General features: G+C 58.9%; 1 protein-coding gene and 1 long non-coding RNA gene across 2 annotated transcripts in view; one reads left to right on the top strand and one right to left on the bottom strand.

Annotated features, from left to right (window-relative positions):
• NOL4L (nucleolar protein 4 like) overlaps positions 1 to 4031 on the bottom strand; it is a 64042-nt gene extending 60011 nt beyond the window's left edge. The window contains exon 1 of the mRNA XM_048321507.1: positions 3459 to 4031. Coding sequence (XP_048177464.1) covers positions 3459 to 3767 — 309 coding nt within the window. The 5' untranslated portion in view covers positions 3768 to 4031. The remainder of the gene's footprint in view (positions 1 to 3458) is intronic.
• A 956-nt stretch (positions 4032 to 4987) lies between these two features.
• On the top strand, positions 4988 to 12827 carry LOC125335019. The gene is made up of 2 exons (XR_007207298.1): positions 4988 to 11226; positions 11481 to 12827. It is a non-coding gene; the product is annotated as an uncharacterized LOC125335019 (long non-coding RNA).
• Positions 12828 to 13620: the final 793 nt, after the last annotated feature.

Below are 13620 nucleotides of genomic sequence, written 5' to 3'. Positions count from 1 at the left end.
TTCACACCTTAGTGTATGTCAGCCATGGGAAAGAAGGGCAGATCTGGGCACTTTGGGCTGTATCCATTGTCTGTGCTGCAGTAGCACACAAAGATACCCTCCTCCTCCTCCTCTTCACTACAGCCTAAATGTATTTTTTTCCAGCACTCTGACCTAAAAGATGCAGCGTCCAGCCCGTGTGTGAATAGGGCTGTCAGGCAACAATGTCCTACGCCGCTAAACCGCCTGTGTTTATCTGTGTAGGGCTTTTTTAATTGTATGTGTTAAATGTCCAGCATCTTTGGGACGTTCATCTGGGAAAAAGAAATGTGAACAGTCTCTGTGCCAGACATCCGTCCGCACTGCTGTTCCTATTCCCAGTGCATTCTTTGAGAAGACCACCATCTGCTCTGACCACCACCTAAGGCAGATGCCCCCTTCTCAGTGCACAGTCCCCGCTCTCAAGCCACCCAAATCTGATTAGGCCTGTTCTGATGAGAGGCCTGGAGGAGGGCAAGGGAAAGTTACTCAGGAGAGAAAATAATAACCACATGTTAATTAATTTTTCACTACAGATGTGCAGAAAATACACAAACCAGCTCAGGGTGCACAAGCCAAAAGGAACAGCTCTGCTGGCTTGCTGGGGGGGGGGCGTGATTATTTTGGGGGGTTGGGATTATCATTATTATTATTATTTTACAGAGGAGGAGTGGCTCCAGCCCTGTCAGGGAAAGGAAATCTTATCCCCACTGCTGCCCTCTACATGCTCTTTACCACCTCTTTTCCAGTTTTCCCTCCTGGTCCCTCAGATTTCCTGTGGCGACCTGCGGTGAGAGCAGCGCAGGACGCACCCCCTACCACCCCCTCACTGCACCCGGGGTGGGGGCTCCGCCTGTGCCTGCAGCGGGGGACATCCCCAGAACGGTGCTCGCCCGCAGATGTGCTCGGGGAAGGGCGAGCGGACAGGACGAGCCGGATCAGATTGCTGAGGAGCACAGCCAGGGAAAAGCAACCGAAACACTGCTCCAGAAGTATTTGGGAAAAGCAGCTGAACAGACATTAAACCAGAATCCAGGCGTTACTGTCCAGCAAAAGCCTCAGGTCAGATTCATGAATTATTTGACTGTGTGCCTGAGAGCAACGAAATACATCCCAAACCCAACCCAAACCACCAAGGATGAGGAGAGCACCGAATTACAAGGAGCTGAAGAAAATCCCTGACAAGTTATCTCTAAATTTGAGAGCCGGTTCTGGCAAAGCCAAACTCCCAACTGCACCCATCTGAAATGGTCCATGGGATTCCTGCCAGGGAATGGCACAGTGGGGCCAGGGAGACCAGGACCAAAGGAACAGGAGGCAACAACTTCTACAGACCCCACTTTGGAAGGTTTGGGGGACTGTGATGACTGCTCTCCCTACAGCCATTGGCTCTGCAAAGTGCTCCCAGTCTTAACATCTGGCAGGCATCTAAGCACTGGGAAATAAGCTGTATTGCCCCTTGGAAAATTCGGTTGTCCCCCAGGATATATCTGCTTGTGTTTGTTGGTTTAGGGGAGCCTGGGTGTAACGCCTGTCTGTAGCCTGCAGGGACTCTGCCAGGGAAGATGCGGGGGCCTAGGCATGCTCCTCGCTGAAACTTCATCTGTGCAGAGGCCCTTTGGGAATATGCGGGCTTGCACCGGCCTGGTTGAGCCGCTGACCCTCGGGACTTCCTCTCGGACAAAGGGGAGGGGGCGTCTAGCGAGCAGCGGGGTCGAGGGAGTCTGGCTCGGCCTCTCTGGGGTACCATGACTCTGCAGCATTTGGAAGATCTGGGATAGAGTCGCTGACTGGATGGAGAGGACCCGGGAGGGAGTGCTGGGTCTGTGAAAGGGGGTACAGCTCCTAATCCGCCCTCCTCCGGGGCTCCTGGCACAGGGGGAGTGATAGAGGAGGGCTGCTAAGAGGTTTCAAAAAAAAAAAAAAAAAATCGCAAAGAATTTTTTTGGGGCATGGCATGGGGGAGGGGGGCTGAGAGGGGAGAAAGAAAGGAGCCTCTGAGCACCACGAAGTGAGAGGGAGAAATAATGACCCTTCCCCCTCCCCCCAATAATCAGGCGGACCAGATGGGAGGTAAATAGTGCGTTTAGAAGCATTTGCCACAGATGGGCTGCCCTCAATGGAAGCATCCTCCAGCCACATCAATGCTGGAGTCTGTGTGCACAGAAAACACTGCACCCTTCAGAGCAGCGGCAGCAGCAGCAGCAGCAGCGGGAGAGGCGGGGAGGGACAGGGGGAAAAAAATCCCTGCCAGAGCCCTCCGGTGCCCGCGGTCCCGGCGGGGCGGAGAGGGGCGCGGGGGATGGCGGGGGGCGCGGGGCCGGGGTCGGGGCAGCCCCGCCGGGCGCTCCCTGCGCGGGGCCGGGGCCGCCAAAGTTGCGCGTTTCCCCCCGCGCCGGGGAGCGGGACACGCTCGGGACGGGAACAATGGGGCGGCGGGGCAGCCCCGGGCGGCGGCGGGAGGAGGGAGGGAGGCGGCGGCCGGTGCCCCGCTCCCCGGCCCGGCCGGGCGCCGAACAATGAGGCTCCGGCGGGGGAGTTCCCGGGACAGCGGCCCGCGAGCGGGCGGGGGGGCTGCCCTAATCCGGGCTCTGCCGCTGCCCGCACCCCCCGGGGCACCGGCTGCGGCGGCCGCGCCGGGCGGGCAGCGCCGCGGGACGCCGGGGCCGGGCTCAGCGCGGCGGCCGGGCTCGCCCCGCTCCACTCGGCTCGGCAAGACTCGCCCCGCTCCGCTCCGCTCTTCTCCGCTCCGCTCGGCACGGCGCGGCGGCGGGGCGGGCAGGGCGCGGCGGCGGCGCGGGGGGGCGGGGGGTGCCGGCGCCCCCTCCCCGCCGCCCGCTGCCCTTGACTGCAGCCCTGTCCCCGGCCGTGGGGCGGATGGGAAATGCCGGGCGAACGTGATCGGACAGGGCGGGGGGGCGGCGGGGCCCGCACCGGGCGGCGGCGCGGCCCCCCCGCGGGGGCAGGTGCACGGCTGCGGGCGCGGGGCACCGCCGCCCCCCCCACCTCCCCCGCGCCGGCAGCGCCCGGGGAAGGCGGCAGCACCGGATGGGACGGGGACGGGGATGGGGATCGGGGGGGCGGCGGAAGGTGCGAGGCTCCGGGCGGGCGCCTCTCCCCATCCGCATCCCGGGCGGGTCGGGGCGGCGGGGGCGCGGCGGCTGCCCCGGGAGCGGCGGGGGCTGCGGGAGCGGCCGGGCCCCGCGTCGCGCCCCGCATGGGGCATGCGCGCTCCCGGCGGCCGGCGGGGCTGGGCCGCCCGGTGCTGACGGGACAGGGCCGGCGCAGCGGTGGAGGGGACCAGGGCCCCGGGGGTGCCCGCCCCCGCCCCGGGCAATTCCCCCCCTCCTCCCCGCCCGCACCCCCGGGGAGGACAAACAGACACGGACAGGCAGGCAGACAGACAGACACAGAGCCCCCGGGGCACGGAGCGCACTAACCGTTCCCGTTTTCACCGGCACATATACCACCACTTGACCCATCTTCGTCGCCTCCCTGGTGCCGTTTCCCAGGCGGAAGCCCTTGGACCGGACCCAGAACTGGAACTTGCCTTTCTCCCCCCCGCCGGAGCCGCCGCCGGAGCCGGTTCCCCCCTGCAGCACCTCGGCGATGCGCTGGTACTTGCTCCGGGTCACCGTCTTGGTTTTGGCCGAGTCCCCGTAGGTGCGCAGGCACCAGTCCCGGAACTGCCGCCCCAGCTCGCTGTCCCCGGGGCGGCTCCCCCGCAGCAGTAACGGCGGCTTCGGCATCGCCCGACCGGCGGCGGCGGCGGTAACGGCGGCGGTAGCAGCAGCAGCGGCGGCGCCCGGCCCCGCGCCCTGTCCCGGAGCGGGCGGAGGGGCAGCGGCGCTCCCGGGACGGGCTGCGGGGGCGACGGGCGGGATGGAGCGGGGAGCAAGAGGCGCAGGAGGGGTGGCGGCCTCTGTAACGGGGAAGGGGGGGAGCACCGGGGCTCGGACAGCGACCGGAGGGAGGCACCGGCGGCGCCAGCAGCAGCAGCAGCCGCTCCTGTCACAGGATCACAGGCGGCTCCGGCTCGTCCCCCTCCCTCCCTCCCTCCGCCCGCCCGCCCGCCCGCCCGTCCCTGCCTCCTCCGCCCCCCTCCGGCCGCCTCCTCCTCTCAGCGGGATCCCACCTGTTAGAGCGGCCTCGCCGCCACCGACGGGTCCCCCCCCCCCCCCCCACTTCAACCCCCGGCCCCGGGGCAGCTGCTCCCCCCGCCCCGGCTCCGGTGGGATGCGCTCCCCTGGCTGGGCCGCCCCTTCCCCCCCCGCTTCCCTGCTCCCCGGCCATACGGCCCCGTACGGCCGGGGAGCGGGGTAGCGGAGCGGGGGGGCGAGCGGCCGAGGCGGGGCAGGGGGTATCGGTGGGCGCGGGTCCCGGTGCCGGTCCCAGACAAAGGGCCGGCGGGGCGCGGGCGCACGTGTGCGGCGGGACGGGCCGGCGGGGGCGGAGGCGGGCACCTGCCGAGCCGCCGCAGAGCCGGGGAGGAGCCGCGGGGGCAGCGGGAGCGGCGGTGGGAAGGTGAAGAGGGGGGGTCCTCCACCCTCCGCGAGGACCGGGATCGCCCCGCAGCGCCCTCGGTTGACCGGAGCGGCTGCGGCTTGTCCCGCCGGACCGGGAGAGCCGCACCCCGCCCCAAGCCCGGCCCCGGGGCAGCGGAGGTCCTGCCGGCCCCTGGAGCGGGAGACAAAGGCCGGACCCCGGCCCCGGTGCCTCGCTCCGCTCCCCCGCCCTCTGCATCCGCCTCGCGCCCCGCAGCCGCGGCTGTCCCGCGGCGGGACCGAGCGCCACCGCTGCGGGGCGAGCGGGGGGGGTCGGGACGCGGTCCCGCTGCTCCGGACCCGAAGGGGCGGAGGCGAGGGCGGCCACGGCGGGCCCCGGGGGGGTGAGATGGGGCGGCCCGTCCCGGCCGGCGGCTGCGGCTCGGGCTCTGCCCGGCGCTCACACGCATGTGCCGAGATGCTGGTGGTGCCACACGCGTGCTCCCGGTCTGTCCATCGGTGTCACATGTGTGCTCCATGCCCACTCGGCAGTGCCACGCGCGTGCTCCTGGTCTTCCCACCAGTGCCACACATATGCTCCCGGTCTGTTCCTTGGTCCCACGCATGTGCTGCTTGTCCATCAGTGCCATACGTGTGCTCCTGGTCTGTCCATCAGTGCCACATGCATGTTCCATGCCCACTCAGCAGTGTCACGTGTGTGCTCTTCTCCTGTCTGTTGGTGTCATATGTGCTCTCTGACTGTCCATCAATGCCACATATGTGCTCCTGGTCTGTCTGTTAGTGCCACATGTGTGCTCCATGCTCACCCGGCAGTGCCATGTTTCTGCTTCTGGTCTGTCTGTTGGTGCCACCAGACGTTCCTTGTCAGTCCATCACTGCCACGCATGTGATCCCAGTCTGTCCATGAGTGCCACACGTGTGCTCCATCTGTCCATCGGTCCCTTACCTGTGCTCCCTGTCAGTGACCTGCATGCTCCCAGTCTGTCCATCAGTGCCATATGTGTGTTTTCTGCCTGTCCAATTAATGCCATGCATGCATGCAGTCTGCCCATTGGGGCCACGTATGTGCTCCATGTCCACTCAACAGTGCCATGCATGTGCTCCTGCTCTGTCCACCAGTGCCACGTGAGCTTCATGCCCACCCAGCGGTGCCACACACTTGCTCCATCCCAAGTCGGGGGCACAGTAGTGGACCATACGAGGGCTGCCTGCATGGTCAGCAGTGGTACGGCTGGCATGAGGATGTAGGTGCAGGAGCCAGGAGACTGTGGGAACCTGGAAGAGGAATTTGATGTGTCAAGGAGTTGTGAGGGCAGTGCTGGAGATGCTGGGTGTGGCATCGGAGCAGCCAGGGCACAGCCAGCAGCAGTGCCTCATGCCAAGGCTGGAGACGGGGGAAGGTGAGGGCGCTTGATGGCTGAAGGGCAGTTTTGTTCACTGTCCCTTGCCCTGTGCCAGTCACATGGTGCCCATCCAAAAGATCTTGAGGTGGGAATGGAATGCTGCAGGAGCTGAGCCATGGGTTAGCCATGCCAGAGGGGGTATGGTGAAACCAGGGGATGTCTGTGACACTGGAACATTGGCATTGCTTATTGCAACATGCCACTGTAGATCATGTCGACCCTCCCTATCCCACTGGATATGTGGACAGCTCTCAAAACATTCTCAGTGTCACCGTGCCGTTTGCTCTGGGCCCAACATGACGCCATTGGAGAGGGACTTGGGGAACACAGAGGATCTTCCCTGTTGTGGAATTTCACCCCAAGGCATGTTGTACAGGATGCCTACAGGAACTCACTGGCGTGCTGCTGCAGTATTTCTGATGACCGCTATGAACAGGATGGACATCCTCTGAAGCCTCAGCCAGCCATGGAAGCATGGCTTTTTCTGGGGATGGTTGTGAGGAGCAGTGAGTGGATGGAAATGGCAGAAAAGAAAAGGGTGTTCTGCAGAATTTGGGTTCAGTGGGTAACTGTCTTGCAACACCTTGGTGGATAAAGTCAGGCTCAGCTCTCAGCTTGCTCCAGTCCCTGGGCATACACTTGTCGCAAACAAAGCAGTGACAGGCTGAGCTGTTTTTCAGAGCTGGCTGGCACGGAGGACCCTATGGGGGATCCTATGAGAATTTGGTGAATCAGCATTGTGAGAGAGGTGGAGACCTCTGGATGTCCAGGAGAGCCAGAGTAGATCCCATTTCTGGAGTCCGGCCACTTTGCAGGAGATGTTGAGCAAAGAAGGGAGTAAAAGAACATTTTGCTTCTGCTGAGGAGTTGCTCCACCTAGGAGTGATGCTGCGTTTTTCACCATGATCAGACTCCCTCGCTGAGGTCACCACTGAATTCCCCACCTTGCAGTTGAGCTACTGAGGAGCCAGTGCAAAGGGAATGTCCTCTTGCAGCACCATAGGCAGGGGCAGAAGTCTTCTCCTACCTCAGCCCAACCATTGGAAGGTTTAGGGTCCACCTACAAAGCAACACAGAAGGTCCCTCTCTGGTGAGCATGGACATGAGTTTCCCCAGTTTGTGAATGCAAGGCCAGTCACACCAAGAACTGATGTCCTCTGAGTGAGGATTCTGGGCAGACCCTTCACACTTGGCCTAAAGGTTCAGATCAATATTTTAGGTCCAATCCAGCATGGATTCAATGAGGGTTTAACTTGCACTGCATGAGCAATCTCATGACACTCCAGATTAGAATGCATGATGTTGAGGCACTCTTGTCCTTAAAGGTAGGGAAAAAGGAAAGTGAAATTGTTTGGTGGCACTGGACCTTCAGCTGTTGGTTCAGGCTGTCATGTACTGGGTGTGTTCAGCACAGGGTGTCTGCTGATGGCTTTTTTATAGACAAATGCGGTGACTCCAGGTTCATTGCTATTTATACTGTATTGAAAAAAAGGTTGGATTTGGGTTTTATCTGATCACTCTGCTGCTCTTTCCTCTTTGAGGTGCCTTTCTAATTTCCTACAAGTTGTGTCTTGTTCTAAAGAAATTTTTGGTCCTCTGACAAAAGTGCTCAGCTGGACCAGGGATTGAACATGCACAGGGCAAAGCAGTTGGGACATACTGAGGTCTGAACAACATACAGGATGGGAAGAAATCCTGCCATGCTGCCAGAGACATCCCATCAAATACTCCAGAGATCATAGAAACGTAGAATGGTTCGGGTTGGAAGGGACCTTAAAGACCATCTTGTACCAACCCCCCTGCCCTGGACAGGGGCACCTTCCTCTAGACCAGGTTGCTCCAAGCTCTGTCCAACTTGGCCTTGAACATCTGGTCTTGTTGGTCAGCATCTGCTGACCATTGCACTCGAGTAGAGCCAAAACTGGAACTATTTACCAACTGCCCCCGAGTGTTGTTGGGTGGGATCAGAGCCAGACAGAGGGGTGGGCACGGGAGCATCCAACCCACCCATAGGCATTGTTTGGTGCTAAGCAACACAAAGTGAACTCAGGAGTTAATAACCATCCCTTCTGCTGGCATCCAGGAGTGCTTCCTTGGGGAGGGACAGAGAATGTTGAGGTACTTATGGGATCACTAGGGATGATGTTTGGCTCTTGTAACTTTACATTCCCAGCTGGACAGCCAGTGGTACCTGCGTGTCTCAACTGTCTCTACAGTCAGCGTGAGACAATGAGCACCTACAGAAACCATTCATCCCCATCCTCTGAACACTCCCTAGGGAATGAGATTAATTGCTCGCTGGAACTGCCTTATTCTTCCAATAAAACACAAAGAGAGCCTGTGTGTCTCTCTCAGTCTGCATCTGAGATGTTCACCTGCCCGAGGCTGGGTGGGAGACCTGTGATCCATGGAGAGACCTGTGATCCACCAAGGGGAGACTTGTGATCCACCATCTGGGTAGTTGTGATCCACCAGCAGAATGGAAAAGGGGAATGATTCCAAGTCTTCGGAGATTCATTTCAAGGGATGAATAGAGAAGTATGAGGGCTCTGGCGACACTTCGGGCTGGTTCTGGTGAGCCACACTGAGAGAATTTAGCCCGAAACTAGTGCAGAGAGAGTTTGCTGAATTGTTCAGGAGAGAGGAGAGTGTCTTACAGAGATGACTCAGCTCCCTGATCTCTGAGAAATGGATGCTGAGAAAAGACATGTTTGTGGACAACTGGAGATAGACACAAGGGAGGGACATGGGCTAAACCCTGGCACCACCTTGGGATAAGATGAGAAAGAATGAACAGATCACGGATGACCCTGTGTCTGACATGAGGAGATGCTGACCAAGCATTGGAGCCACCAGGGTCTACAGGAGTGCCTCAGAGAAGAATTGGGAAGAGAACCTGGTGGCGGCAAAAAGGAGCTTGGTCAGGTTCTGGGTGACATGGCCCAGCGTGGCTGCCTCTCGCAGCAGGCACTGGGCACTGTCAGGGGTCCCATCGGGGTCTCTGTCCCCAAAGTGAGAAATCAGATTTAATTCTCCTGTAGCTTTTGGTAACTCTGAGCCTAAACAATGAGGTTTTCCCAAGTAGAATTACTCTTGACTTTAATCAAAACTCAATTTAGATCCAGGTCAGATAATAAGTCAAAGCAGCTCAGGGAAGTCAGCAAGGAGTGTGAATTCCTTCTGGAGCCTCTTGGATTGCTGTCCATATCACAGCACCAAGCATCATTTGGTGAGGCTTCTGCTTGGAAGAGGCCTGGGACTAAGAGAAGCAGAGCAGCCGGAGTCACAAATTAAGAGGGGATTTAATAGACATTTTTCCCACCTTCTTATTCTGTCTCCAGCGTGTCTTCAGTGGGCTGGGAATCAAACCACGTGGCCACTGGATTGATGTGCTTGGGGGAAGAGCCACAGAAGGAGTGGGGTAGCCTGGCGCTGTGGGGAAGAACCGAAATACCCAGCAGCTGCCAGAGCTGTGTGGGAGCCCGGGCAGGAACAGCCAGGGAGCTGCAGAGCAGGGCTGAGCTCCATTCCCAGAGCTGCGTGGGGAAGGCTGATGGCACCTGCCCACATCCTCTGTGACTGCACATGATGCCACGTCTCCCTCAGTTTCAAGACCAGCAAATTCACCCTTCCCTGCTTTTTCTCTTCAGGAGAAAGAAGGGGGAAAAAAACCCAACCGGGAGACCACAGATTTCCAGGCTAGGCTGTGCTAAGGCGGCACAAGCTGTCAGCAGGCACGCCGGGAGCAGCCGGGAGGAGCTGGGGTGCCCTCTGCAAGCTGGAGATCTCATTGTCTGTGTGGCAGAGGACAAGAGGGAAGGAATATGAACCAAAAATAGTCTTACAGTTTAAGAAGAAAGACTATTCCTGTGACCTCTCACAGTTGTGTTGGGTTAACAGTTGGACTCGATGATCTTAGAGGTCTTTTCCATCCTTTGCAGTTCTGTGATTCCATGGTTGTCTGGTTCTGTGCTGGGGGGGGGTCTGTGTTCCTCCACCAGTCCAGAGAAAGGTCCTCTCCATTTTTCCAGGCATGATCTGTTATTCCAGGCACATCTACTCAGGCTGTCCTACCCAGCCCCTTCGCCCTCCTTTGAAATCCTCACCATGGGTACACTCCAGCAGCACCTGCAGCTGCAAACATCTGGATGGGGCTTTCCAATGAGCCTGCTCTGAGGTCAGGGGATTGCTCTGCTTTCTGAGGAACCCTGCTGCTTCTGCAGGACCCCTGGGCACAGTTGGCACAGGAGGGGAGAGCTGGGGTGGGCAGCTCTGATCCTTCCAGAAGGGAACTCTGCAGTCCATGGGGGTCTGGCCTTTAGCTTACAACATTTAAATGCCAATGCTGGAAGGAATTCCTGGCAGGTGGAGAAGACACCTTGTGCCTGGGGAGTGCTGCCTGCTCAGCAGGCCCCAGGAAAAGCTGGGTTTACATTTTTGGTGTGTTGGGGGGCACAAGACCCCCTGTGTCAATATTTCTGGGTGAGATTTAATGGACTCAGGCTGAATCCTGGGAACTTGTACAGCAGCAGGATAACGAAATGCCAGCTATTCCTTGGTCTGGCTGCATCCCACTTCCGAATACTTTAAAGGCTTTGACCCAGCTGTTAACTCAGAAGTGGACACTGGTTCATGTGGCTCATCCATCCCCTCCTGCCTAGCTGGGTGCCCAGCAGGGGCTGTGCTGAGGGCACGATGTGGGTGTTGGTAGCAGAGCTGCTCATGGCCGTCCCTGAGCAAGTTCCCAGTGCCATCCATCCCTCTCCAAAGGCTGGGTACCAGCAGAGCTGAAAAACCTCACCTGCAACATCACCCCTAGGAGATGCTGAGCTTCAGCCAAGCTACTTCCATGTGGGACAGGAGACAGCAGAGCCCTCCCAGAGCCAGACCCCATCCCATGGGATGCTACTGATTCTCATTCAACTTTCTGCGTCAGACAGTGGCCAAGGAAGCACTGGGGCAATTTCTCCTGGATTAATCTGGGGACAGTGTGATTGGGTTTTTGCCTGATTTCCTCAGGGATGTCCAAGTGTGGGCTGGTCCCAGAATAAAGTGGATTCTGTGCCATCCTAGGGCTGAACGGGTTAATTTTTGTGCTTCCCTCCCCAGCTCGATGCGGACTCTGGCTGGGACAGAACATCTGTCTGTTGCTATGGCTGCAGTACACTTGAAGGGGATGACTGGATAATTATTGCAAACATCCATCCTGCCTGGTGTGCTCCCGGACCCTCCCTGCCCCAGCCAGGGCAGCGGCCGGTGCTCGGGCCCAGCTTCACTCGCAGGGACCCTACCGAGAGATGGTGAGTTGGCACCACCTTTTCATTTGCATAATTAATGTGGCCGAGGCTGCAGGGCTCCTGGGAAATCCGACGCAGAGCAGCAGAGATGAAATGGCACGGAGGGCTCCAGCCTTCTCGAGGCTCGTTAGAGCTCGGCTCGTTGCTGACGCCCCACTTTGGAGCTACCGGGGAGTCGTTCTTCCATTGCCGTTAATTTACCACCCACTTCTAGCCGAACAGATTGCTCTGGGCTGATCCTGCCGTGTCTCCTCCAGGCACAGGATCCCACCTGGCTGCTGCTGAGCAGGACCCTGCCAACTCAGCACAAACCAGGCTGCAGACCCCCGGGACTGCCACGCCATCAGGGGCTTGGGAAGCAGCAAGGTCCTGGGTCACAGCGTGGACCCAAGGCTTTCCCTGGTTCTCCCCTAGGTAGGCTGCTGCTGCTGCCAGCACTGTTGCCTGCGTTCCCTTCCCTGCCTGCACACCCTGCCTGTGTTCCCCTGTTGTGCTCCCTGCCTGGGCTTCCTTCCTGCTCTCCCTGCCTGTGCTGTGCTGCCTGCAGCTCAGTGACTTGCTGGGTTCAGCTGTGCCCTCTGCTCACCCTGCAGCAGCCGGGCACTGTCCTGTGTGTGTGGCTGCGGTGCCAGTGCTGGATCCTCAGTCTCCAGCAGAGCCTGCTGCCAGTTGCTGCCTGGTGATCCAGACAGGATCCCGGCCTCTCGTGGGGCCCACTGCCAGTCAGTACCTGGTGATGCACCTAGGATCCCCGGCCTCGCCTTGCAGCTGCATGTGCTGGAACATGGGATGCCCTAACCCCACACCTCCCAGTAACACCTTCCCCTGCTCCTAGCAGTCAGCCTGCCCCAAAATACCCATATCCCCTTTGTTCCTGGGGTTGCTGCTGTTCTTTTGCCTGCTGGCATTTAACCCTGCCTGAGATCTCACCCCAGGGGTGTTCAAAAATCCAGATCTTTCCCTGTGGATTGTCCCTGTTTCAGCAAGTCCCACCTCTGAATTAACAGAGCAAAAGATAATGCAGAAGTTCCCCCTCTGAGCAGCCACTGCTGTTCTGTTTAACTGGGAACTTCAATGCAGCCATTGTACATTTTTTTCTGTTTATCAACACGTGGTGGGTAAGAAGCCCAAGTGGAGCTGGGACCAGGATGAGGGCAGACCTCCACAGCCACTGGTCAGCAAACAGCACCACAGCTGGGACCCTCTGCCACGTCCACTTTCGCTCCACAGGAATCCAGGTAGGCTGTGCAGGACAAGGCTGCCTCTTGCTTTTCTCATTACCTGTAACACTGTCAATAAAAAATAGTATTTTCACACAGTGCTTTGGATCTGAAGAGCAGCTATCAAGCACTCACTGGTGTGGAGCATTCTCAGAGGCTCTGTAGGTAGGGGAGGGAAGATGAAGCCAGGTCATGGGAGCATAGATAGGGAGGGATGGAGCCAGGTTATGAGACACTCCATCAGGCAGTGCTGCCTCTTTAAAGTAGGAAGGAGGATGGCGCAGAGATGGAGAGATCTGTGGGCTACTCCTGGGTCCTGTCTGATCCTTATCATCCCAACATTTTTGTGTATGATTCAACAAAGTCCTTAGCTTGCACAACTTACTTGATTCTCATCTCTGTGACTCAGGTGCAAATGATCTGCTCACATTTGCAGTGAGAGAGTTGAGCCCTGTGGCTACAAAACCTCCAAGAGATTCTCACTTTGATTCAACCTGGAGGACAGAGCCAGGTGCTTCCGTTTTGGAGGCCCTTGCACAGGGAATGGGGTGAATGGGGGTGGCAGGTGGGTAGGTGCCACATGAGTTCTGTGACGTGGCTTCCAGGCACAGACGAGGCTGGCATCTGCTTGCCACACATGCAGAAGGTCTGTTAGAGTGTGTGGGGCTCTTTCCCCAGGAGCTCATCATATCCTGCCCCCAAGGAAGCTCCGAGATCTGCTGTCCTGAGTCGGGCCTTGGGCAGGCTGGGTTCTCAGAGGGATGTGCTCTGCTCCACAGAGCAGGCTGCAGGGAATTGCAGGCGCTCAGCACCTCTGAAAGCCCTGCCGTAGGGTGCCCAAGTCCCCTGGGAGGTACCTCACTGCTGGGTGCCTGTGCTTGGAGGTGACTCGCCTGAAAACACACAGGGTATCCAGGAGCTGCAGGGCTGTGGGAGGATCCAGGCAGGAGGATTGCTGTGACAGGCAGAAACTGCCACTTTCTTCTTGCAGTGGGGTCCTGTATCCTGTGGTGGCCTGGAGCAGCTGCAAGGCTTCTCCTTCAGCCCCTGAGCTGCAGGGGCTTTAGGGGACAAGCTGTCTGTGGTGCCCTCTCCTGTTGTAATTCTGGGGGAGAGGTAGCAGGGTGCCCTGTCCCGTGACAGGGTGCAGGGCATTATCTCCTGACAACGCCCCAGT

Source organism: Corvus hawaiiensis, chromosome 17 (genome assembly GCF_020740725.1).
Source record: "Corvus hawaiiensis isolate bCorHaw1 chromosome 17, bCorHaw1.pri.cur, whole genome shotgun sequence".
In the NCBI taxonomy this organism is placed as follows: Eukaryota; Metazoa; Chordata; class Aves; order Passeriformes; family Corvidae; genus Corvus; species Corvus hawaiiensis.
Note: the sequence above shows the minus strand (reverse complement) of the source record. Positions and strands in the feature narration are given on the sequence as shown.